Here is a 26838-nt window from a genome sequence, read left to right as displayed (position 1 = left end):
ACAGAGATCTGAATGATGCAAATAGATTAAGAGAGGTGGGAATTATGATTGTTTATTTTATTAATGATTCCATTGCATAATGTAGGTCGATCCAATAAATTTGATGATTGTATTCTTTGTTATATGAATTTATATTTGTAATTATTTACTATTCGATTAAATTAATTTAGAAATTATTCGGTTCGGAGAGAATTTGTTATTAATTTCAAACGTCATTTTATCAAAAATTCAGATCGCGTCGCGCGTAATCTCTGAATTAATTCATATTTATTGATCTCTCGTATCATTTCGCATGTTATTTCTTACGTTAGTATTTTATAACTGTGATATCCGATTCAAGAAGATTTATAATTGCAATGATGTAATTAGCCATAAATATATCTCGGAAGTAATATGATTTATATTATACAGGAGATATAAAAGAAATATTGCAATTATAATGTATGATTTATGTTATTCTATTTTATATTTTTATATTATTCTAATTAATTGTTGTGAGTCAATGTGTATCGATAAATGCTTTTAATTTCTCTTGGTCGTGATTTGTTATCGAAAAAAGGTCGATGCGCCTCAGCGCATTACAATGCGTTCTTCTGAAATTTTGTCCTGTATCGTTCATATGTATACGTCTGGGCAGTGGATGTATTTTCGTAGATGTATTTTGAGCCTAGCAATTGCCAGTCCAACCTCACTAAATTCAAGTCTCGCTATGTAGAATTCGGATTACACGTGCGAAGTTTCGTCTTTGATGTGGTTGATTGCTATTTTCGATGCATCTATGGACAGTGCAATGAAGCTTGTTTAATGCAACAAGTTCGAATCGAGGTCGGTACATAGATGCATTTCCCTTCGGATTGCTTCTGTTCTGACTTCTGGATTTAAAATTAAGAAGGAATTGCGCGAACGTAAAATAAAATCTATTAACAGTTTTTAATTTTGTGGAAATTTTAATTATGAAAATTCTTAAAAATTAAATACCATAAATGCTAATGCAACAAATAATACTTACATATATTTTCTTAATATATTAACTTAATGCTTAAAACTACTTTAAAATTTTAAACTGACTGAAGAAACAACGTACACTATTATATTTGATGTTAAAATATTTTTAATAATTACAAATATGATCAATAAAAGATGAAATGCATAAGTGGAATATTCGAGCGATGTTCGAACTCCGATAAAGTCACCAGAGGTCGACATGCCACACATCGACATGTCTTTATACAGGATGATTTTAACATATTTTGTCATCCATCATGAGTAGGTAGAGTCAATCGAACTGAGTCGAAAAGTCATCTACCATTTTGCAATTTATGCAATAGTTAACGAGATATTAATTACTAAAAATTTCCAAATATTGATCTTGAATAATTTTTTACTCAAATACTATCAACTTTATAGAAAAATTGCAAGAGACAAAAATCATTTTTTTTCTTCTCATAGAACTTTAAAAATTTTTTCAGAATTTTTTATCAACTTTTTAGTACTGCATTTTCTTATTTTTACCAACATGAGAAAATATGATATTAAACAATTCTGAAAAAATTCTCAGAACTTTATGAGAAGAAAATAAATGATTTTTGTCTCTTGCAGCTTTTCTATAAAGTTGATAGTATTTGAGTAAAAAATTATTCAAGACCAATATTTGACAATTTTTAATAATTAATATCTTGTTAATTATTGCGAAAATTGTAAAATAATATAGGACTTTTCGACTTAGTTCGATTCACTCTACCTGCTCATGATGGGTGATGAAATATGTTAAAACCTGTATACTACCACATTAATATTTCACGTAATCTTTGATACGCAGTCGCACATTCGTGTCAATTTTCGTATAACAAATTTGTCGCGATAAAGCGTTCAAATTTAATTCTAAGAACTCGACGTTGTTTGTTCGTGTAAACTACGTGTCTGAGAACCATTATTTCGTACGTAGGGGAAGTCCGGGCAAAATGGATACCCTGGGTAAAGCGAATACCTTTTATTTTCGCTTATCTATCTGAGATAGCGCTATGAGTCTCTAGTAGTTGAAAGAATGACCAACGCTATGAAAGTACGAAACGACATATGATTGTGTTTATTAGAGACACATAGAAAATTGAATGTTTTCTTGCGATTTTCGCTACATAGCTTAATTATTATCTATTAACAATTATTATAATTGTTTCTTAATCAGTGTGAATAATTTTTATGAGAATTCTATGTCTATAAACGTGAATTCGAGGTTATTTTTAAATTTTTCACTTCAACTTGTGCTTCAACTTATTCTAACCTTTCCAAATTCGCGCCAGATAGGGTTTTTGGGGTGGGGGCAAAACGGATGATCCATCCTCTTTACTCGGTATATGATTAGAAGTTTCGCACAATAAAAGGAACAGGGAACAGATAACAGAGAATACGAATTTCAACCTATCAGAAATCATGTATTGTGGAATACACAGTTTCTGATAGGTTGAAATTCTTATTCTTTGTTCTCTGTTCCCTGTTCCTTTTATTGTGCGGAGCTCTTTACAATGAAAATACTGGGAATACGGAGGGACAGATAATCTTTCGAGTGTACGAAAGGCATATGTTTACATCTCATTTTTATCACAATGATGGGCTGCGTTTAGAATTATTATCTGGGTGCATCGAGATGTTTTTTATCCTTGTTTAACATTGGTGAACAACAAGGATAAAATGACGTCTAGGTGCATCCAGACGATGATTCTGAACGCAGTATGATGATTTATGTATGACTGATTTAGTGCAGTCAGTGCAGTGGTTCATCAAATGGGCCCATGAAGACTGCACTACATATAGAGGATTTGGTAGCTACTTTTATGATTGCCAAGACTAATTCTAATTTTTTAAATTTTATTTGCATTGCTCTAGTCATCCATTCGCTTTGCCTGGGGGGGGGGGGGAGAGGGTCGGACAAAGCGGATGGTTTCTCTTTTTTTATATTTTAACTAAGACGATATATTAATGTTCAAGTTTTTTAATTTTTTTAAATTTTATTTTAAAGTTAAACCCTTTAAGATTTATAAGAATAAAAATGGTTTCTGATCTCAATCTTAATTGTGTCAAGTTTTCTTCTCAATCTTAACAGTCTCTCAGTCCGCGCTGCCTGGACTTCCCCTATAAATTGCAGAGCTTTCATATCAAGCAAATGTTGTAACGACTTGACAGCTGAGACGCTATGTTGCACTAAAAAATCGTAAAAAATATATCAATTTTGAAATTTTTGATCGTTCTCGGCATAGACTCTACTTCCCATATCAATGCGTATACTTTAATTCTGGAAAAGGATTTTTGAATCGGAAATTGAAAGAGGAAAAAAGTATTTGTTATACAAAAATTACATGATTTAATCAGTAAAACAGGAGGCTTTAGGATCCCCTTAAAAGTCACATCTCAGTTAATGTAATCAGACAAAAGAGTAGTATTTTTAAAGCTAATATTAAAATTAGTACATATGAGATATATATATAAAATGTTTTTATCATTAAGAGCTAAGAGGAACATGAAATTTAATATTTAGAAAGAAGGATTTTGGAGTTTGTATGCAAAATTGCAGCGTAAGAATACTTCCTTTGTACTGCAAAATTGACCATTGCGCTTTGTATATTGATATCCAGCCATTGATCAAAACGTCTCCGTTTTCAGAAGAAATTCGCGAAACCCTGTACCTTTAGAGTGGAAGACAAAACGGCTATCGTGAATACGTTTCCTGTTAAACCAACAACAAAAGCTCATTCTCAAGTAATTCGAGAAATAAGTAAAAAGTAATTCGATTGAAAAAAAAAAACGTAAAAAACTTAATTGAAGTGATTACTCTCTTTTCATACGCTTTTATTTATTTTATAAAATATGCATGAAAAGAACGGTTTTGCTGAAATATCTAAAAATTTAGCTACATACAGATCTATAAATAATTTTGTTGAATCATCGAAATATAATTATGTGGGATACTCAAGTTGGTTACTAGAATATCAAAACTTTTTATAGCATTACTCATCATATTTAAGCATCCTGCATAATTATTTTGATGATTCAACGAAATTATTTCCAGATCTGTATCTGGCTAAATTTTTAGATACGTCAACAAAACCATTCATGTGTAAAAAAAAACAGTATTTTATGATGTACAGATTTTTAGTAACTTGTATCGTAAATGTTTATAAGAACTGTATAATTATTCTGTGTATGATAAAGTATTTTTTTTAAATATTACAATATTATAGAAAGAAAATATGAGAGTTTTATATTTTATGAAACTTGATGCCAATTTATTTACAAAGAAAATGAGAGGCTGGATGACAGTTACGTGTAATATAATTGAATTATATACCAATCTATTTCGAACATCTCGATAATTTATCGTTTATACAAGAATGTGGAAAATGTGAGCATTTCATAAATGCGGCCTATTTAAATATCCTTTTACCGGCAACATTTTATTCATTTATGGATTTCTTGGATATCTCAGAAAACGTGCAATAAAAGACACGTACAGTGAATGTAAAAAGCATTCGTATAAGGAAAATATATTTAAAAAAACCTTTCTTTAAAAACTAAACATTATCCTACGACTCATCAAATTGATATCAAATTGATATCGATACGATCATATAGACATTAATTCGACATTGTTTCAACGTCTAATTGACGGTTATTTCTTGCCGGATAATTAGCAATTTATTCATAAATAATAAAGTAGACTATATTATTCTCGAAATTATATTGGGTCATTTAAAAAGTATCCGCGGTTTTTTCATTCAAAAATTGAACAAAAAACCGCGGATACTTTTTAAATGATCTAATATATACCAAAAAGATGTAAATAATTAAATAACGCGCGCGTGTAATATCTTAAAAATAAACAAAAATTAAAAATGATATTATTTGAATGCACAAAAAATATTCGTACAGTCCAGAAATTTGGCTTTTAAGATTAGGAACACACGCGAAATTCATTCGTTTATATTAAAACAGAACGTATTTATTATTATAAAATTGTTAATATTTATTTTCTACAAATAGGACTTTCTTTATAAAAATTTTCCTTGTACGAATACTTTTTGCATTGGCTGTATGTATCTTTTAAGATTTCTACTTACTGATAGATATTTTTCACCACAATATCCTCGGTAATGAATACAGGAAAGCTCTATATTTTTCAAGATTTGTTCCATTCGTTCACCGACAGTACGATAATTACGTGTTACCGGTGAAATAATACTTCGTTACGTGCGCCTTGATATTTCGTCATTACAACAAAATGTAGGACTTGGATATCCTGCATGTTACCATGTAAAACGGTAGTATCGCGTTACCGTATAACGTGAGTGGCAAGAGATTGGAAAATAGCAGGAGCGAAGGAGAATATTTATGGTATGTATCGCGGATCGAGCCCTTAAGGGGGACGCGTATAAATTGGACACGGTTTATATACAAGGCTGGCTTATTTATAACAAAACCATTGGCTCCAACTTGGCGTAGAATACGATCGAGTTTATCGCTGTAATGGAGAAAATGAGATGTCTGTATCGCGATAAAAATTGGCACGCTAAATCTTCCATCATTCTTCATTCATTTTGTTACTTGAGCGTTAATCGGGGGTGAAAAAATATATGACGCGAGAGTTGTTCATGAGTAAATGAATTGGAGTGGATGATTCCGCCGAATTAAACGGACGACTATAAATTACCGATAAATAAGAATGCGGGATTATTCATTTAATGTAATAAATTTCGTTCAAGTAGCACGGGTGTTTGCTCATATCGCGAGTAAGCCGATTAGACGAGACAGTAAAAAAAAAAAAAAGTAAAGTCAAAGAAAGATTGGATGTCAGACGGGCAGAAAGTGCTTCGCGAAAGATACATTGTTACATGCCGGACGAACGAATAAAAGTGCGGGTCTATCGATCGACGATTAATCGATCGATGATGCTATCGTATAATCGAAAATTGAATTAACGCGGAATGCTTTTTATATTTTTTTTCTATCTTAAAATCTTTTTTTTCTCTTTATCACTATTTTTTTTAATCGTTTTTCGACCGCACGTGTCTTGTTCGTCTTTGTCCGTTCTCATTCTCTCTTTCTTTTCGCTCTTGATCGTTTATCGGGTTGCCCCGGTTCGCTCTTTGATACTCCGGCTGATTGGAGTGTACGCAGCCAGCGTAGAGCATTAAATTCAATCGGAATCTATTTTTTTCCCGCCGACATGTCGGCGCAGACAAATTGTACTTCCCACACATGCCGGTCCCATACAAGGCCGGAATGTTTGACTCGTTATTTAGAACCCGCGTTCGGTTTGCACTCAAACTCGCGACAGGGAAGAAACAGCATTTTCGCAAATACTTGCACCTATTAATAGTTATATATTTATTTATCATTAACTCAAATGTGAAATAATTTCAATAAGTACGTATATACACGTATGTATATTTATATTAGGGATCACGTAAATAAATACCAAGCAGATGTTCTTAGCTGAAAGTAGCAACAAAAGCATTTATTTTAATTTAATTCTCTGGAGATAATGGTGGGTCAATTAGATCCCTCAATTGTAACATATATACAAATTATAACATAATTATAACATATATTATATTTGGACATTTTTAATTCTTTGTCAAAAATGTCCAATAATTTAATTTTCTTTATTTTATGTCTGCAAATTTGGATTTTTATTATTAAAATAAATTTAGTATTTATTTTTTTCTTATACAAGTTATCTCTTTTTTTTTGATTTCTTGTAATTAATTAGCTTTTTTATTATATAATCTGTAATAAAAGTGGCTGGAAAAAATTTCCAGGGTCAATAATTGTTACAGATTTTGGCGTCAATTCTGGAGAGTTAAAGCAATAGTACGAAGAGGATATAGGAATTTATCCTACTATATTCCATATAAATAACTTTGCTTTTGTTACAAAATTATCATTATTATCTCAAAATATTTGTTTGTATGTTTCGTCGCTAGTTTAGAAATTAATAATGTATCTACTTATAATAGCATGCAAGAGATTTGCGATATGCATAATCAATGATATTTGTAAAACGACGGGATTAAGAGACACCGAACGAAGTTGTGTTTATCGCTTTATTTGCGTATTACAAATTTTCCCAATCGCATAGTTGATGAAGCACGTTAATCTATCGAAAAAGCCCAATTAGTTTTCGATACATTTCAGTCAGATGGATCAGTGCATGAAATAGCGGAATTTAATGTTTTCACGACAGTGCCATTAAAAAATTAATTGTTGATCGACCGACTTTAATTTTAAGCGGAAAAAATGCTACGGCGAATATTACGCTTAGGTATAATGCATTTTTACTGCAGCAATCTCTTTCAAGCAAATGCTCGGCTCTGCTCGCCAACTTTTTTAATTATCGACCACTACACGATCGCGAAACTTCAATAATACACGATAAATGAAATATGGAATTTTTATTGCAGTATGTAACATTATTGTCTGTATTTTGCATGCGATAAAGGAAAGGAAAATCGATGATGAAGGAAAGTGTCGTCTTTAGAGAATGGTACTTTCCTTTGAAATCTTAAGACTTTCTAATCTAAGCAACGGTGAGATGTTTTGAATCTTAATGAAATCCATGCCGATCGATTTATTTGTATCGCTTATGCTAGAAACGCAAACTCCACGAACGTGTAACATACATATGCGATGTATCCGCATAAATGTCTACATCCATATGTACATCCGTATAATATCGTTTGAATAAACATTATGTCGCGTTAGATTAATTTCTTTTCAAACATGCAAATACAAAATATTCAATTGAGAGAAATATTAATCCTATTTTCAGCCAAAACAGATCTTAGTGCTTCAATGTTTCGGTTATGAATTGAATATTTATATATACAAATATCCAATTCTGTAAACCGCACGTCGAAATCTTGAAATGCAATCATGAACAGACTTAGAGTATTAATATTGACAAGCAATTTAATAATATTCATGTTAATAAGTATCTTAAAAACTGTGAATAATTTACTGCGAAAATTACTTCTACTAGGATTTGAATCCGGATTTCTTTCTAAAATATACAAAATATTCACTTTTTAAATTTTGTGATCTCGCGAAGCGATAGAGTTAAACGAATGAATTAATGAATGAATTTACATCGAAATGATTTCGAGGTCGTGGCATTCAGAAGTGATTATTACGAAATTTCATGAGAATTTGGAGAAAATTTGTGACTGTAAAGTTTGTATATAATTATACTTGGGACAAAATATCATGCCTGCTTACGATGCGCGCCGTTGAAATCTCTGCATAATTTTTAAAGAGATTACGTAAACGCTCGCGGGAAATTTTTTCTATGGGATAACTTGACAGTTCTAATATGATTTGTAGAAAAAAGTACCTATGTATGATATGGCTGAAAGAAACGAGCTCTATATATATATATATATATATATATATATATATATATATATATACACACACACACAAAAACTTTTGCATTGTGTTAAGAACAGTTAAGTGAGAAAAAGTTCTTATGAAACTGGCAAAACTTTCTTTTTAAGCGATTGAAATTAAACGGTCTTCCATGAAGAAACTTTCATCAGTGCAAATAGAGATAATCAATCCTTATTCTTCATTTAATTCCAAATGGATTTTATGCGAACGGAATTTTAACGTGATGCTTAATTACCAAGATATTGAATGTTAGAAAAAACGTAAAAAATATAGTATCGAATTAAATCTGTGCTAAGAAAAAAAATAAATTTCGAATTGTATTAAAAGTTCCTCATTCACTCACCACTATTTCATAGATTGTCAATGACGTCAGAAGCGATATATAAAATATACAATAAAAATTCTTGTAAATTATGTTAATATGGAAATATGTTTCAATAAAATAACACTTTCAATCGATGGAACTGACTTGTAAAATATAGGTACTGGAAATTCTTCTTTTCATTAATTAAATTACCATATATTTGAAATTAGTCGTGTAATAAAAAATGATATATTCACGGCTATAAAATCATATTTTTTTCTATATATTATTAATTTGAAAAATTATTAAATTATGTAATAATATATAGAAATAAATATGATTTAATTTCTCCTCGAAACAAAAAGATAGTTTTGGAGGAGATTTTATAAATCTATTTTATCGATTTTAAATGTTGCATTATTAACAAATGTTTCTATTCAAGTATAATTTATAAGAATTTTTATTGTATTTTCTTGCTTTTGATGTCACGATCTGAGACAGTAATGATGAGGAAATAGGAACCTTAAAAGATTAAGACATAAGGTTTGTAGGTTTTCAATATTTTATAATTTATGGATATTAATAAACGCGACATTGTATTACATCAAATGGACAATCCACAGATTACTCAGTAATTTCTTGCGTAAAAGTATTACTTACAAATCACATTTTCTCGCGTAATATAATAGTAACTTATCGTAATGAGCTGTGATGTAATCTTGTAATACCACTAATGGCCACGACGTATATCTAGAGCGTAAAATGGGTGTAAAAACTGCGACATTAATTAGCCACATAGCTTTTTGCGTGATCGATTAAATTAGCCCTGTCTGATAAAAGTTACCACGGAAATTGTAAGAGATATCGCGGATAATTAACGTAAACAGGTTTTACTGAGCACTTTAATAAATGTGCTTGCTGGAAAAACTATCTGTGATTTAATAATACTTTTTGATATAATTTATGTATCTAACGATGTTTTTATATAATTAATTATTTTATCATACATGAATATTCCAAAATAAGCTTGAATTTAATGATAGATTTTTGATAAACTTGAAATTAATTTTAGCTTAATGAAAATATGTATCCATAAAATTTTTGAAAAGTTCTTTGTTCTCATATTTTTAGCAAATAAATTTCGAAAAATATTGGTGTGTTGTATTATACGAAATAATTAATTTTAAACCAATTTATAAATCTGGCATAGACAGTTATTTATTGAACCTGTTAAACACAAAAATTATTAATGTTACAAGTATGTATAAAAAAATTTAATAACAAATATCTACATAGTACAAAGTTAAATGTAAAAGTAAAAAGATTATATTTTTATATAAAATGTACAGTATTAATTTTTACATATTTTTTCGCGAATTATTTCACTCGGCAGATAAAAAATATGCATGATTAAATGTTTAAAATATTTTTCAAAGAGCATCTTTGTGTTCTAAGTGGTTAGTTCAGTATTATGATCGAGAATTGATTTAATCATGCCATATAAAAGCGTCCGACTCTTGTCTGGGACAATTAACAGGGCTGATGGGCGTCTAAAAATTCTGACAACCCGCCTCAACGTCGTAGATCGATCCCGACATTATTCCTCGAGAATGGTCGTTGGCCGTGCCGCTTCATAAATCGCTCGATTTATCGTTGCTGACTCACCGCGATCCGTTCGCAGCACATTGCTGCCCGCAAGGGGTATCCACCGACCCCACTGGGCGGCACAGGTGAGCTATGGAGAAACCAGTCCTCGAAAATTGTCGAGGATATCCTGTACGATAATCACGGACATTCAAGCATCCATGATTGAGCGACAAAGTAGCATTACCCATTCTTTGCCGATATCGAATATCGCTACCTTTATTTGCTAATATACAATTTTTGTTTATATTGAGATCATATTGAAAATCTTGTATTTTCTTTTGCAATATACAATATTAAATTATTTTGTACTTAAAAAAAATTTGCACAAATACTTATTTTGCCCATATAAAATATTATCAATGTTTTATATTAAATATTATGACATAAAATTTAATAAAATTTTAAAAATTTTTTAGAAATTTCAAAAATATAAAGTACATAATTAAATTACAACGAAATAAAAATAAGAGACAAGTGTAAATTCTGAAAGTGTTTCAACACGTTAGAAAAATGATGATTTATTATTATACCTATAATATTTGTGAATTAAAATGAGATGTAATTTCATTGCTATATTTTCAACGAATATTTTTCTATATTTCTGATTAAAAATTATATACATATACCTAATAAAAAAAAATGAAAATGTGTACTTACGTCAAAATCAGCAGTGCACTTTACAAGGTCCGAAGGATGACCGGCGTACAACTTCAAAGATTGCAGTAGACCCTTTAAATAAATAGCCAGGAAATAGTAGACTATCATACGACATATAAGGTTCATCGTCTTGTTTCACGAGTTTCGTTTCTGCTCCTTTTCTCTTCTTCTGGTAAGGAACACTGTTCCCATTAAAACATTTTTATCTCTTTTATGAGATATCAGATTTTAAAGAAATAATGAAAAAACATGAAATAAAAATGTATAACACGGCCATTTTACTTCATCGTGTATTAAGAGGGCTCTCAGAAAAGGATCATCAAGTTGTTATATTATAGAAATAATGATACATTAGATAGCATTTTGTTATTCTTTAGTCGCGACGCCTATCTTTTTAATGAAGAATCGGTTAATTCGATCAAATACTTGACATATTTGACGAACTGTGTCATAAGTTGATGTCTTCCGTTTGGTATATATAAAAACTTTTTAAATATATGCACGATAATAAATAATAGATTGCTTTTTGAAACTTTGTATATTATCAAGATTACCACAATTTATGATTCTCGTATTTTTCAATACACACTACTGGAGAAAATCGGTGATTTATCTCCGCACTAGCAACGATTCCAGTCTTCTATTTTGGAAAAAGGAACCGGCATACTGGGACGGTGCATCGATCATTCTGAAAGTGTTCACGGGATCGATCGATCTTTCTAAATGGCCCGCAGTAACGCGCTTTACGGTGCATTTTACGGTTTTCGGTCGGTGCAAAAGCTTGTTTCTTTTTTTTTCCCACCAGTTGTGTTAGTCTACTGCAGTCGTAATACTTTTTTCGTTCACGAAACAACTGCCGCGGATTTGTACAGTTGAAAAGTCGCTCAGGGTTGTATCGGCAATGTGCTTGCCTACGGTTATCTACTTCATTGATTCATTGATAAAATATTTTGCGAAGGGAAACAATAGAGCATAATGAATCATTACACATGTCGGTTTTAACTGTCAAAAATGCAAATAACAACCTTTAAAATTCCGAGGAAAACTATGAAATTTTTTTCTCATAACATTCTATACCTTTGCGGGAGATTAAACCATATTCTGAACTTGTTAACATTGTATATATTATTAAACAGTTAATATTCATGGTTTTAGCCGTAATACAAACAAGATTGTTATAACTTTGCGGATTTTCATGCAATTAAAAATATTCTGAAAACTCAAACGTGCACGTGCGTAAATAAATAACTTTTTAAACTCAATTGAGTTCCTTATTAATGTACAATTATTTAACAATTTTTTATTGAACACTGTTTCACATAGGCAATAAAATTTAATTGTCGAAAAACGAGTTTCAAATAGTAATTGTTTCACAGCAGTGCACATTTGCATGAAGAGTCGCGAAATAATAGAAAAATGTCGAACATTTGTGCATATCGTGATAACGATTTCGATTGCGATCGATTTCTCCGACTTCTGACTACCTTTCGCTACGAACGTTCTACGCGTGATGACTGAGGTTGACTGAGGTTGACTGCGTTATAGCATGTTAGTCGTCTTGGAAGTTAAAGCCTGTTATAAAGCATGAGAGAGAAGGGGAAAATATCTGTTCGTGAGAGTCGTTTATATTTTCGGCGTCTGTAATATCTAAAATATTTTTTCGATATACATATACTTCAATGATCTTTCTATTCTATAGATAACTTTTCTATTTACATTAATATTATAATAAATTCAATTATTTTCATTTATCTAAATTCTTGATATCTATAGTTTTCATATTTAATGCTAAATTTTTACTTCATCAAAAATTCTCGTTGATACCTATGAACTAATAGTAAAAGCAGTATATTTAAAACAAATAGATAAAAAATCTAAAATTCAAGACGTTATTTATTTCAGTACAAAATAAAAGTCACAATATTGCGTTATGTTCTTTCTTAATTTATTAAGTCAGCATCAATTATTTTACTTAGGCAGAAAGAATATGCGGCCCTCAATTGGAGTTAGACAAATTTAATCCTGCGCGCGAAAGGAGTCTGTTGAATTGAGAGCGGAGATAACAAGAATAAGCTTAATTTTCGTCGAGTTATTAGAACACGAGGAGAGGGAATTGAGTTAGCTGAGGGCATATACCGTGAGGATTATTGTACGGCCTGTAAAATCTAGACTGGACCGCATGGTCCAATATTTAGAAGAATTTTCCGGGCATATCAGATTAAGAAGAGAAAAGAAGAGAAAGAGAGAGGAGAGGGGGGGGGGGAGAAAGATAAAGAGAAAGAGTGCGTATGTGTCCTGAACATGTTTTATATATAGCAAAGTTCCTTGCAGCTGCTTACTTCAAAAAGCTCGGGCAGTGAGTCCACGGGAAAGTCTGTGAAACTTTAACAGCGTCTTAAATACTTAACTCTCGCCCGCATCGGTTCCAAACTTAGCGATGGAATTACCGTAACTCCTTCAGTTACAAATAGCCTTTATATTTGAGGTCGTAATATCATAATTTATTGTGATGAATACGAACAATAAGCTGACTATACAGATTAAATATTTGTGAGTAAAGTCGATCAAATATTCTTAATTTACTATTCAATATTATTATCTTCGAAAGATATAAAGAGAACATAGTAGAAGATACTTTTATCCTCGATTTTAACTCGTTATCTATTAAAATTTATTAGATGCTTTTTTGTGAATATTACTTGATTTTACAAATTCTGCCTTTATATTATTAGACAGCATTAGTGAATGACCTGGCAACATAGATAATATCTTAATTGTACAAAATAATGTTTTGACTTTATTGATGTTTTGACTCAATTTTTATTTTTTCTATAGTTTCTCTTAGAAGCAGTCAGAAGTTACACGCACACATATGTATATAAAATAAAATAAATAATAATAAAATAATATGTTTACCGATTTTATTTAGAATGCAATCTATAAATTTGTTTCATATTTTTATTTCTTATTCTTGTTGTTAAGCATGTTATTGCTGTTTTATTAATATTTTGTTTTTATTGGATTTTATTAATATTGATGCTTAATTATATTCTTATTGGAAATTTGATTAGTTTTAGTCGAAATAAATCGTAATTGGCAATATGGATTGAGAAAATAGGTCGCGACTAAATCTGTGGAAAATTTGCATGTTGCTAAAGTATTCAATTATTGATAAATAAATGCGGCTATTCTCTTTAATAAAATGAAAATTTATGCTGAGTAAGAGAACGATGATAACGAATGCGTTAATTTCGGCGCTAAGTAAAATATTCGCATGGAAGAGTACATTTTAATGTTACACATACAATTGATTGCAACTGTAAATGTCAGTTTGTAATATTCCTCGTGGTTAGTATGAGAAATGCACTCACGATGCCCGAATTAACCCAAATTATGATTTACGTACGTGTATTTTGGATTGTATTATGTTAAACAATACTGATTGCTACTTAAGCGTTAAATGATTAAGCTAATATGTAGGAACGTTTATTCAAATGACAATAATTCAGTCCACTGAATCAAGATAAACATATTTTCAAAGCTACTCATATTACACTATTAATGTCTGTAACTAATAAATGAATTTGATAAATCAATTTTAATTCGTAATTTTTATTAATTTAAAGTATTTATTTAGTGAATCAACTTTTGATATATTAAAGTTTTTGATATATTAGAACTTATATTATAAGTTTTCGTGTCTATAAAGTTAGCACGTTATTTTATTAATTTTCAAAAAATAATGATTATTCCGGGGTAACACTTTTAATTATCCAAATAAAGTGCTAGCTTTATAGACATCAAGTTGTGGTCTTTTAAGTAAGTATTTCTACAATATATGAAGAAAGTCAATTAAAAATATTATAAAATATTATATATAAAATATTATATAATATTATAAAAAATAACATAATTGTATTATATAATTTAATTTTAACTTAAAGACATACAGTGGATTTTCTGAGACATAAAAATGTTAAAATAACATTTTTGTATTAATTTTAACATTTTTGCATGTTTCGGAAAGTCCATATACGTCTAAAGTTAAAATTAACATTTTATTTTTAACAATGTACAAATATCTTGTTATATTAATTAACCATGAAGAACATTATCATTTTTTATGAAAAAAAAAGAATTTAAAAAATTAAAAGAAACTTTAATTAAATCATGTTGGTATGATGCTCATGAGCGTGGGCGAAATTAGTTTCACAAGCCAGATTATCATAAAGCCATATTTAAAGGATTTGTTCACGGATAGCACAAATTCTATTAACAATAATCATAATGGATAATGAAGAAGAAAGAAAAGGAAAACAAGCCGTTTAGTGCTTATTTCTAATATTTGCCATAATTTATTTCTCAATATGATTCCAAAACATGGGATCCTATACTTGATCCTCTTAAATACATTTTACAGATAAATTAATACTGTGCTAATGCTTTCAGTGCATACTGTATTGTTCTGACAGCGTTGCGAGAGAATAAAGCTCATACTATTTCGCACCTACATTTTTCTCTTTCAAACCTCTGTTTCTGTCGTTTCCGGATCTGAGAATGCAACGAGGCATCAATTCAACACGCGCATTTTTGACATGATATGACGTCTGTCCATTAAATCTCACCAGTCGAATATCTCCTCGTCACGTTTCGTTTACTAAATCCGAGTGATTTAATCCGCGAATTTTGTCAGCGTCACTGGATTAATCTCGGATTTTGCATTTAGGATACCAGATGAGGCTGAAAGAGAGGATCGGATAGACGGCTTTTATGTAAAACGCATTGAGTGCTTCTACGTCAAACATAATAAAAGGCATTTAATTCTTTTTGAATAAAAGTCATGCGATGTTGATTCAAGAAGTGATACAAATTTAATGATATTTGTGTGCACATTATATTATGCATGTATAAAATAATAATGATATTGAATATTAGTAAAGTCTTTATATACATATATATATATATATATATATATATATATATATATGTGTATATATATATAATATATAATTGAATTCAAAATTAATACTAATTCTGAAAAATTAATACAGATCAGTAGTGTAAGTTTTTTGCAACGTTGGCCATAAATATAAAGCTCTCAATTTATTATATTTTTTTAGAAAAGGCAGTAATATAGTTTAACAAAATATTAAAATTGTTATAAAAATATATATTATTTTTCAGTGTGAAACTGTTTCTTGATTATTTTTTGTTAGATATATAGTTTATATTATAATTTGTAGGAATACTTTACTCCTCTACAGCCAAGGTAGATTCCATTAAATTCTGTACATTTATACGTATATATATTCACGAGAAATTCTAAATTTTAATTTTTTTGCATTTTTTATCTTTATTTGGGTGTTACGAGCATATAAACATAGTAACATGTTTTTCTAATTTAATTTAAATAGAATAAAAGCAACTAAATACTGTAGCATAACTACCATATGTAAAATAATAATGAATAGATAAATAAGAAATTCTTGTCTGGAGAGACATTGCTATTAAAATATTAGGAATAATCATATTTAACAGAACGATTAATTAATAAGATTAATTAAGTGGGATTAATGAGTTAATTCGTCTGTTAGAATAAGCGAATAACCGGTACGATTGAAATTAACAATTAATTTTAATGAAAATTTCTTTGATGAATTTCTTGGATGGAAACTTAAATGATTATGAAATCTGAGAGATTTCGCATTAGTGTACACGTTGTCCGATAGTTTAGCTATAATAAATTCAGCAAATGTATTAAGAGAAAGTTGTAGTGAATATCAATGTATGGCCGGACATATTGGGCGGTTAAACTAACGCGACTAGATAGATACGAATATCGTCGCATGTTAATGAACACGTATTCGTCAATGTCTTGATAGAAGTGCAAATGACATGAGCAAATGTGTAAGATTCGATTTCGATCGACGATTGACTACCGGAAACGGAAACAGTATTATGATTGTATCTCATTAGAAACTATCAAATTCATTTTGCCTTATTGACAGCGTGATTTAAATGTTATTCAAGTTTCTATTTGAAAGTGTATTTATTAGTGTTGGAAAGTCAATTTAATTCAAAATGAAGTTAACTACTTTTTTAAATATATAATGCCACATCATTTATTTTGGATATTCTCGATTCGTGTGAGAACATGTGTTGAAATTTTAAAATATTTACGAATATAGTATATTTATATACTGAATTTTATGCGATTGGTACTGATTGATTGTTAAATTAAGAACTGTCCGATAGCTTTATTGTATATATAATTCTCATATATGTTTGAACTTTTTAAATAAGTTAAATAAAATTCTTTTGAAGTGATAAACGTACTATTTTAAAATAGAATTTCAAATAAATAAGAATAATTAAATAATGAAATAAAATGGCATCGTATTTTTTGTCTTCTCAATACATATCTTATTTTTTCAATTATTATTAACGACGTAAATATAATAAGAGATGAAATTCTCTTTCCAATAATAATAATAATAGTAGTAGTAGTAGTAGTAGTAGTAGTAGTAGTAGTAGTAGTAGTAGTAGTAGTAATAATAATAATAATAATAATAATAATAATAATAATAATAGCATAGCTAAGAATGAAATTGTTTAAATCAAAGCTTTTACGTGTCTTGAAATTTTATTTCATTAAAAAAAAATTACAACACGCGCGCGCGCTCTAATTTTTTTTATCTCATCGATTAATATAGTCGTTATTTTATTCCTACAACCACAGCGTAACCTCATATGTTTCAACATTACACGATAAATTCTAATCTACGTTAACCAGGCGTGTCTAGCACGCGCGTTACCGACTTCATTACACTGTAAACATTTGTTCCGCATCACGTATTAATTAGACGTAGCTCCCTTGACGTTTTATGTACACCCGCAAATTACGATGCTAAGGAAGTTTTCCAAATAAGTGTATTTTGCACGTGATATATCAAAAGCGCGTTTCCCACTAAGAATTTTACGACATCGACCATCTGTGCGCCTCTTTTTTACATAGCCACGAGATCAGTAATATCTTCTTTTATATCGATATATATATATATATATATATATATATATATATATATATATCAGATGATTTATAATACAAAGATTATTCGCACGCCAAATATCGATTAATGTAGGTTAGATTAATGTAAAGCACTACTAAATATCACGCATGTTATAAAATACAATCCGAAAATAATCAAACAAAATTTTGAAAAGCTCTACCAGGGAAAGTTTAATTGCATAGATGCGTAATATTTATATAAATATGTTTACGATAATTCTGAAATATATCCTGGAAATATTGCTAATCTAATATTATGGACTTTTATTTAACTATCGCGTAATTCGTGAAAATTTATAATATCGAATTTTATTTTAAAATCGATCAAATTGGTTAAGTGATATTATCCATAGTCGTTACGTTAAAATATCATCATAAAGCATTAATTTAATATTGTTGTTTAGTTCAAGAGTAGCCAACTTGCGGCACGCAAAAGCATTTTCAGTGGCACGCCTAAAGAAACACGCGTTGTCAGAGAAAAATTTAAAAACCAAAAGTAACATAGCGTAGTAACCATACTCCATTAAAATCTATTTTTACACTTGAGCTTTCTGATGTTCGTTTTGTTCATTTTTGTATTAAATAAAAATATTTGGCCGTCTCTTGATTTAATCCTCAAATGCCTTTTTTATATAGCATATCCAACATTTTTTCTATTCTTTTTTTTCTTTTACTCGTATAATTTTTTTATTAATAAAGATATATACATTTGTTTAGTGTCATTATGTTCCTAAATCCCGAAACACAATAGGTGTAGCAAGCTTTAAACCATAAGATATTGCCAATTAAAATCTAAACCTGAAGGAGCGTGAGAAAAATAATCGATTATGATTGGTTGATTTCTTATGGTTTAAAGCTTATTACACCATTATGTTTGGGATTTAACATTGGCTTTTCGATAAAAAAAAAATGTTTACAATATATTCATTTTTATAAAAATCATAAGTAAAATTTAATTGGATTGAATGCGTTATATAATTATTTTTAAATGTATTATCCCGTAGTGTGGCATTTAACAGTTGATAAATTTTCAAGTATATCTATGTCGAATGCAGCGCAATTTTTTTCTTATATTTTTAAAAGCATTCGTTATCTTAAGTATTTTTTGAAATAACATTTAACGTTATGTTACCGAGCCATGCGGTCCGAAATTATTACACGCCGCGTTTGGTGCTAATTACAAACAGGGCGAGCGTTTGCCGTCGATGCTGTTTACGCGGTTGCGATTCGTACTCGTAGCGTCGCGCGATAACAAATGCATGAAAATCGTTTGAAAGCGTGAGCAGGTAAAAGACAATAGTAACAACGGTTGTCGATCCTATCTTAACCTCGTTCTGTAAGCTATAAAGACGGTCAGAACTTTAGCGGAGGCAAAATTGGTGGTGTCGTGCGATGTCACGAGTCCCGCGGGTTTCACGACCGGTATCCAATTGTCCGAATGTACGCTACGATTACATGACGCGGGTAGGTACAATACCAGCTTTGCCATCACCTTGGTGCGCATATTGCATTTGACAATATCGCTTATTATTGGCCGCGAGCGCATAATAAGCTTCTGAGCAAACTGTCCGCTTTACTTTCCGACAGAGATGTAAGAGCCCATATGTGGTGCGAGGGAACCGCATTGTGGAGCCGGGATGGGTTACACGTTTATCGATCCTCTCTCCATATTACGTGCATTCGATTACAGGGGAGAAGTAACGTGGCGCGAACGAACAGATTGTAATCGAGTTCGTGACAATTTCCCGCTAATATTTTGCATGCTAATCTTTTTGTTTTGTTATCCTGCGTTTCGCGGTGATTGATTTATATTACGCGCATGAAGATTTACGTTGGAGGTTTGTTTGAACTACGTTTGCACATGTATATTTCACACAGTTTTCGCAGTGTGTGCATATCGCGCGTTATGATTAATTTATGTATGTACAGTTAATTACAGAGTAAATGTGATTAAACTTAAAAAATAAATTATTTCTAAATAAGCTCGAGCACAAAGCGTATCACTCCCTTACTTTAGAAGGAAGGACACAATTTAAAAAACGTGATTTTCGAGTTATTACCACATATAAATGAGTTTTTTAGATTTTAACATTACTCTGTCAATCATCAACAGTAAACTAACTTAAATTCATAAAAAAATCGTCAAAATCGTCACAATTAAAAAAAGGATGGATTTAAAAACAAGTTGTCAAAATTGTCACAGTTTGTGAAAGTTTTTAAGAGTCGTAAAACGAAAATGACAAATGTGACATTTGATCATGTTAAGAATATATTCTTTTTGTCGAGTTAATTAATAATTTTGTCATATATTGAAAAATACGTTTCCCTTTTGAAATAAGGAGGAAAATTATGTTGAATTTCGTAAAAGAAATTGATTTAAATTTGATGCAATAATGCTTATCCCGTGTACATTTTTTAATGCGTCCATAGATATATGTAGTAAGAAAGTAATTAAATCTCTTCGAGGGCACTTAATCGATACTCCTGCAGTCATGTGGAGGGAATTTCTTATTGTCTTTCCTATAATAAGTTAATCTGTCTCAGCTTGAAAATAGATAGCACTCAACCGTAATTAGGCAATTAGATGGTAATTAGCGCGTGGCGCTAATCGTAATTGCGCCCGCATTCTGCTCTGTTTCCAGACTCCTCCAGTCGTATGAACGGTAAGGCACATACGTACTTTCCAAGAGCAACGGCTAATAACAGGTAAACGCTTTCTACAAGTATACCGGGTGTTCCGTTAAATGCCGAAAGTTACTTGACAGACGCAAATTTTGACGTGTAACTTCAGCTCGTTCCTCCGTGATCCGTGATCCGAGTAATCAAACTTCGATACGTTTCACCCGCGTTGGACTTTATCATCATATACACTCCAGCTGTTGGAGTTTGAGAAAGTAAATAAACCCTAGCACGAAATAATGTTTCCCCTCCACAAGTGGCGACACGTTTCATAGGATACACAGCCGAAATTCGTCGAAAATACAAAGCAAACGTCGCGTGTTATTACGAAAATAATTCGCTACGTGTGATTTTACATAAAAGAATCCTTACTTAGTGATAAATAATTTACTGAATTGGTGGCAAGTTGGTATCAATACAGTTTAATATCGACATTAATTAAATCAGAACTTGATCAATTTAACCTTTATTGAGATCCAATGATCTTAGATCCTAGCAATTTACTGGCTCGCGTAAAGATACTAGATAAAGCTGGTCTCGTCGCTACGCGTGTTCTTAGCACCGAACACTACCGTGTCTTTTGATGTCTATTCGACATCTACTTGATGATCATTTCTCACTGGGAGAATCCTTCGTAATCCTAAAATACCGCGATTCTTTCTGTTCATTGGCAACTTTAATGTTGATTCAGACTCCGTTGCTCATTTTGTTAAAATAATGAAAATAATATCCGTTAACCTCGTTCGAGGAAATCAAAGTAACAAAAACGCGTCGAGGAAGTATAAACGGGAATGATTAATCTCTATTACGTGCTGCTCCGGACTTTCTCAAGGCAGCGTCTTCGTTATTCGTCGATAAGAAAGGAACAATGAGAAGCCTGAGAAACAATTGTCCCCTTCTGTTGGGGGAGGGGATAAAAAAGGAATATCCGAGGCGAGCTCCGGTAGCATCGATTCTAATTAACGAGATCGTATAGCGTGGTGGCACACAAAAGCCGAAAGAGGAGGAAATGAAGAATCGTTCGCTGCCAATTCGTCTTACGTATCGAGAATTGCAGATAAAGTTTACTCTTTCTTGCTGCATTCAGCATCTCCGTTTCTTAACTCTTCTACTTCCATTCTCCGTTTGTTTCTTTTGTTCTCTTTTTAGGCATTAGGGGATTAGATGGGAATAAGCAATAATACTTAAAGGAATTGATTTTAATTGATTAATAAAATAGCTTATGTTACTGATATCATTTATTATGCAATCAATTACTAAAGTAAAATTAAGAAAAACGTAAGTTTCCTTTACTTCGTAAAGTTGGATTGTTAAAATTTATCAATTATTGATATCAATTTACTAATTCTTTATAAATTTATTTATACTTTATTATTACGTTATATTTTAATATTTTTGTGTTTATAGAATCATTTAAAATATTAAGTCATGAAACAAAAATTCATTGCGTTACTTTATTTGTATCATGTTGACATATTTAAAAAAAAATGTGATGATTATGCTATTCGATAGATTAAAGTTCCAGTTTTAAAAATCTGTTTTTTAATTGCGGAACGATGATTTTTAATAGAGCAATCAAATCAAAATGTTCTTTTTATTTAATTTGCAATAACTCAGTAACAAAAAAATTCTAAGAACATTAAAAAAAAAAGATTTTATAGGGAAAACTTTAAGCTGTCACATTAAGAAGTTGTAAATTTTCGTAGATTTCTTTTTGGGCATGTAGTCTGTTATATTCAAGTTTCGGAATTTTTTAATTTTTTATTTGTGTCCAAGATATTGAAGATAATTTAAAATATTTTTGCCGCTCAAGTTATAATCCAAACTAAAAGTTACTAAATACTTGTTGTTCTTTCTCGACTATTAACTCGTTTGCATTCAAGATTACTTTCACGACATCGCGATAATAACGAACGGGGATCAAATGACGCAGATTGATTGATATTCATAATGAGTCACCGTGAAAGGGTGAGCTCAAGGGACCCGATTTTTTCATCATGTGCAATAACGGACGCTGATCAAACCAATCATGCGATCGATCGACCTGTCACGCTTTCATGGACGTCGTCGGACGTCGGCCGGTGGAATTATGGCTATATATATTGGGTATTACTATGGCTGTTATTGCGCCTCGGAAACAATATACACGTAGTTTTTTCAACTTCTTGTAGCAAGTGTTTAGAACGTTCCGTGCAGGATGAATTATCTCGCTTATTTACGACGACGTTGAAACATTAAAGTTGAAGAGAAACATACATGAAGAAATGCTAGCAAAAATCGGATAGGAAAGCTAGTTCTTATAGTTATAGTAACATATCTATTGCAGTATGTAGTTTGTAATTAATTTACAATTAATAATTTTAATTTTAATGAAACCGTTTTTACGAAAAAGTAGCCTGCATGCGCCAGTTTTATTTAAATTTTACAGATCGATTAATTTAGACACATTAAGACATTATTTTTATATAAATGCTATTTAATTATTCAAAATTTATATTAAATATTGTCAAGAAAGTGAGATTTGGTTCACAGAAAGTGTTAATTATTGACTAATTCAATTGAAAAAATAATAATTTACGATATTAAGAACTGTGGCAGATCTTCTATAATCTAAATTATATCATTATGTGTTTTTATAACAGAAAATTCGATATGAATGTCAATGATAATGAATGTTCAACTTCGTTGAACACTTTAACATTTGGTCCCTTGGACTCTAAGAATCTGATGGTTTCGCAATATTTATCGTGGCCGACAGATACGCGCACTCGGGGTGCGAATAATACAGAACCGCCACAAGGCACCCCAAGTGACAAAGTTATCGTCGTTCTGTAAGTGGCGCGAACTGCACCTTCGTTGCGTTATGAATGCTCGCAATTCTCCGTCCTAGATACTCGGAAGATACTCGGAAGATACTCGGTGATTTGTGCGTTTCCTCCCGTTACGCTTTTATTCCCTTTAGGAAGTCTCGAATCGCATTCATAACTGCTCGGGAAATCGCCGGATCTGAAAACTCGTAAGTCAATCACATTCGTCCGTCTTTGGAGTCGTTCGTTGTCGACATTCTAAACGCGGGAAATCTTTTGCATTTGTCGAAATTTTGCGTTTGGCATTCTTCGATATTCGCATGAAAAATTACAATACTACTTGATGATTTATTTCAAGATAAATCAAACGATAAAACGAATCGTTATAGTTACTGTTTTGATATCACTTTTATTTATGAAAAAGGCGTAGATTTAATCGTTATAATATTTTTTATTAACCTGGGAATATTTTTATATCCCAGCGGCAATAAAATGTGAATTGTTATAAAATATTATTTTGTATGGATATTGTTCATATTCACATATTTTCTTTTTTTTTAATAACTTCTTTTCAAACCATCAAACAGGCAATTCCATTGAAAATTTGCAATAAAAAAGCATTATATTAATTAAATAAAACACGACAAATAGTCTTGTTTGACTCCAAAATTAAATTCCGTGTAAGAAATGTGCCTATAAAAGCCTTCTCGATTATCATTGCATAAATTCATATGTATAAGGTGAAACAATTTGCAAACAATTATAAAACTAACTTCCGAATTAATAACAACATTCATGCGCGAAAAATATTAAATTTCTTAAAATTGATATTATAAAATTAATAATTATTGATATTTGTTTAATATTATTTATTAAAACTAAAAAAAATACTTCTTAAACAATTTGTGACAAAAATTCAATTTTGATTATGTCAAAACAGCCGCTACACACAGCTGCTGTAAGTGTGAAGACTCTTATTAGCCAAAATTTCAAGAAGCTTTTCAAAGAACCTAGCCTTATACGTTAATCGAGACTTTCCTGGGACTTTCCAAGTTATGTTCAAGATATTTAAGTTGATGCATTCGGGCTCTTTTTTTGGCTAAAAGTACAAGCCACTTCACTTTCCTTGCGCTCCTTTCGCGCGACCTTCCAAGATAGATGTGTCCAAGAGTGCACGGTATAAGATCCGCTCTAGGAAGTCCTGCTGGCTTTCATATTAAACCCCGATTTTACGTGAGCGTAATCATAAAGATAAAGATGCGTAAACCGTATAAAATAGCTCGTATAAAGGCTCTTCGCCATTCGACCACCCTCGAGGCACTCCTTCTTGCGAGAATCAGAATTGCTCTCGTTAAATTGATCCTCCTTTCAACGCCAACGACATTTTATTCGACACATAACTCCCGACAAGAGGCCGAGTCCCCCATCATTGCGATTACTACTGTCATTGAATATGTACGTCGTTCATATTACTGTCGCTATATAATTGTCAGCCGAGCTAAACGATACTGCGCGAACGGTGAAATAGTTTCCGATTATATGCGTGCCCGCTCACTGGTCCGGCTATTTTATTCATAATTTTGTTCCTGCGGGATTTACATTACGGAATATTCGCCCGCGGTCGGTCGGTCTCACTGACGCGAGTTTCCACGATTCTCTAAGCCCTGTGGAATATGACGCTGTGTTTCTAATTTAATATCTTAAGTGCTGTGAAGGCTGTTGGAGCTTTGATAGTCACGCAAATATTGTACATAACTTAGAAGTTTACAGTGCGCGTGTTTATATATATATATATATATATATATATATTTGTATGTGTATTCTGGTTCGTATATATGAAAAATGAAATACTAGTATATTAATAAAAGTTGCTTAATATACGATTATATTGAGCGAGATAACATTCATAATAAGAAAGTTATTCTTGCTAGAATAGTTATTTAACTTCCGTTAGTTTCTTGAATGAGTAAAGATAAGAAATGTAAAAGTGAGGTGGCAGAGGGATTACCGCTATTTCTTTAGATAGTAAAAGTAATCTCTCAATTATATGAAAAAGTGTCCGATAAGCGAGGAAGATAAGAAAAATCAAGACGGATTATACTAATTTTACCGTCATTATCTTCGTAACTTAAAATCTGTAGTAATCTGTGATAATTAGTGTCATTTTTGCAAAGAATTAATTATAATAAATTAAGTTTTATTTAATGTTTATAAATCAATTAATTTATATACTTTAAGACATTTTTTAATATAAATACTATTTAATCATCAATATTTTTATTCATAATTTATATTAAATATTCTCAATGAAACGAAGTTTGATTCTCAGAAAAAATGTTAATTATTGATTCAATCGAGTCCATAATTATGTTATGATATTCTATTTAAAAAAAGATATTAATTTATAATTTACTTATGATATTAGATTAAAGTAGATGTTAGTTTACAAATGCAGGTTACCTTTTTGATTGAAGTCAAAGGGTAGTGAAATGGAAGATAATCAGGTACGTCATTAGAAGATCGATATCCGACATTAATTTCAAAAATACGTGAGCTAAACTGAGGGGATCATTTGGATGATTTGTTGGATAGTTTTAATTAACATCCGTTTAATTAGTTCTTCCAATTTTTAATCGGTTTACTAACAGTTGAGAACTTGTGTGCATGCAGCTTGTCATCAGGTTCAGATTAGTCCTAGAGTGATTCTAGGTAGGTTCATTATCTCGAGATTAACTCGATATGCTAGGTCTATTTCCTATTAAAGCAATGTACATTCAATATCAGAACGTTCCGCAGAAACACATTAATTAATAAATTAATATTATAAATGATTCATTTGATATTTGATGGAATTAATTATCATATAGATATTATTTGAATTCATCACCTCCGTACATTACAAATAGAAAACAATAATACATAATAACAATAAAGAAATAAAAACAAACTGTAATGTTTAATTTGCGTCAGTATCGTTACACTTCTGAAAATATAGATGTGACATTTATATAATTTTCACCGTTGATACAAACACCAATATCAATGCAGTGAGAATTATATAAGCACCGCATAATGTTAAATCCATGTTGATATTTTTTAGAGTAATATATTAAGCTTAATGTTTTGATAAGAGATAATGTAATTAATGTGCGAAAAATTGATAATGGCTCTAGAATATTCGAAAATTGAGGTATGTAGAATACGTCATAATGGACCATTCTACCATCTCGATGCAA

The 26838-nt window shown here is 30.8% G+C and overlaps 1 protein-coding gene and 1 long non-coding RNA gene across 8 annotated transcripts in view; one reads left to right on the top strand and one right to left on the bottom strand.

Moving 5' to 3' along the window:
* Window positions 1-26838, bottom strand: part of Mp (collagen XV/XVIII-type protein multiplexin) — a 303083-nt gene that overhangs the window by 43432 nt on the left and 232813 nt on the right. For 5 of the 6 annotated variants that reach the window (XM_087410339.1, XM_011067447.2, XM_087410342.1 and 2 more), the window contains exon 5: window positions 11048-11119. The exons of the other annotated variant lie outside the window; for it this stretch is intronic. In XM_087410339.1, coding sequence (XP_087266465.1) covers window positions 11048-11119 — 72 coding nt within the window. The remainder of the gene's footprint in view (window positions 1-11047; window positions 11120-26838) is intronic. 6 annotated transcript variants of the gene reach the window in all.
* Window positions 1-26838, top strand: part of LOC147908208 (uncharacterized) — a 195969-nt gene that overhangs the window by 21584 nt on the left and 147547 nt on the right. The window lies entirely within an intron of this gene.

Source organism: Acromyrmex echinatior, chromosome 10, assembly GCF_024713525.1.
Source record: "Acromyrmex echinatior isolate Ae372 chromosome 10, ASM2471352v2, whole genome shotgun sequence".
Classification (NCBI taxonomy): domain Eukaryota; kingdom Metazoa; phylum Arthropoda; class Insecta; order Hymenoptera; family Formicidae; genus Acromyrmex; species Acromyrmex echinatior.
Note: the sequence above shows the minus strand (reverse complement) of the source record. Positions and strands in the feature narration are given on the sequence as shown.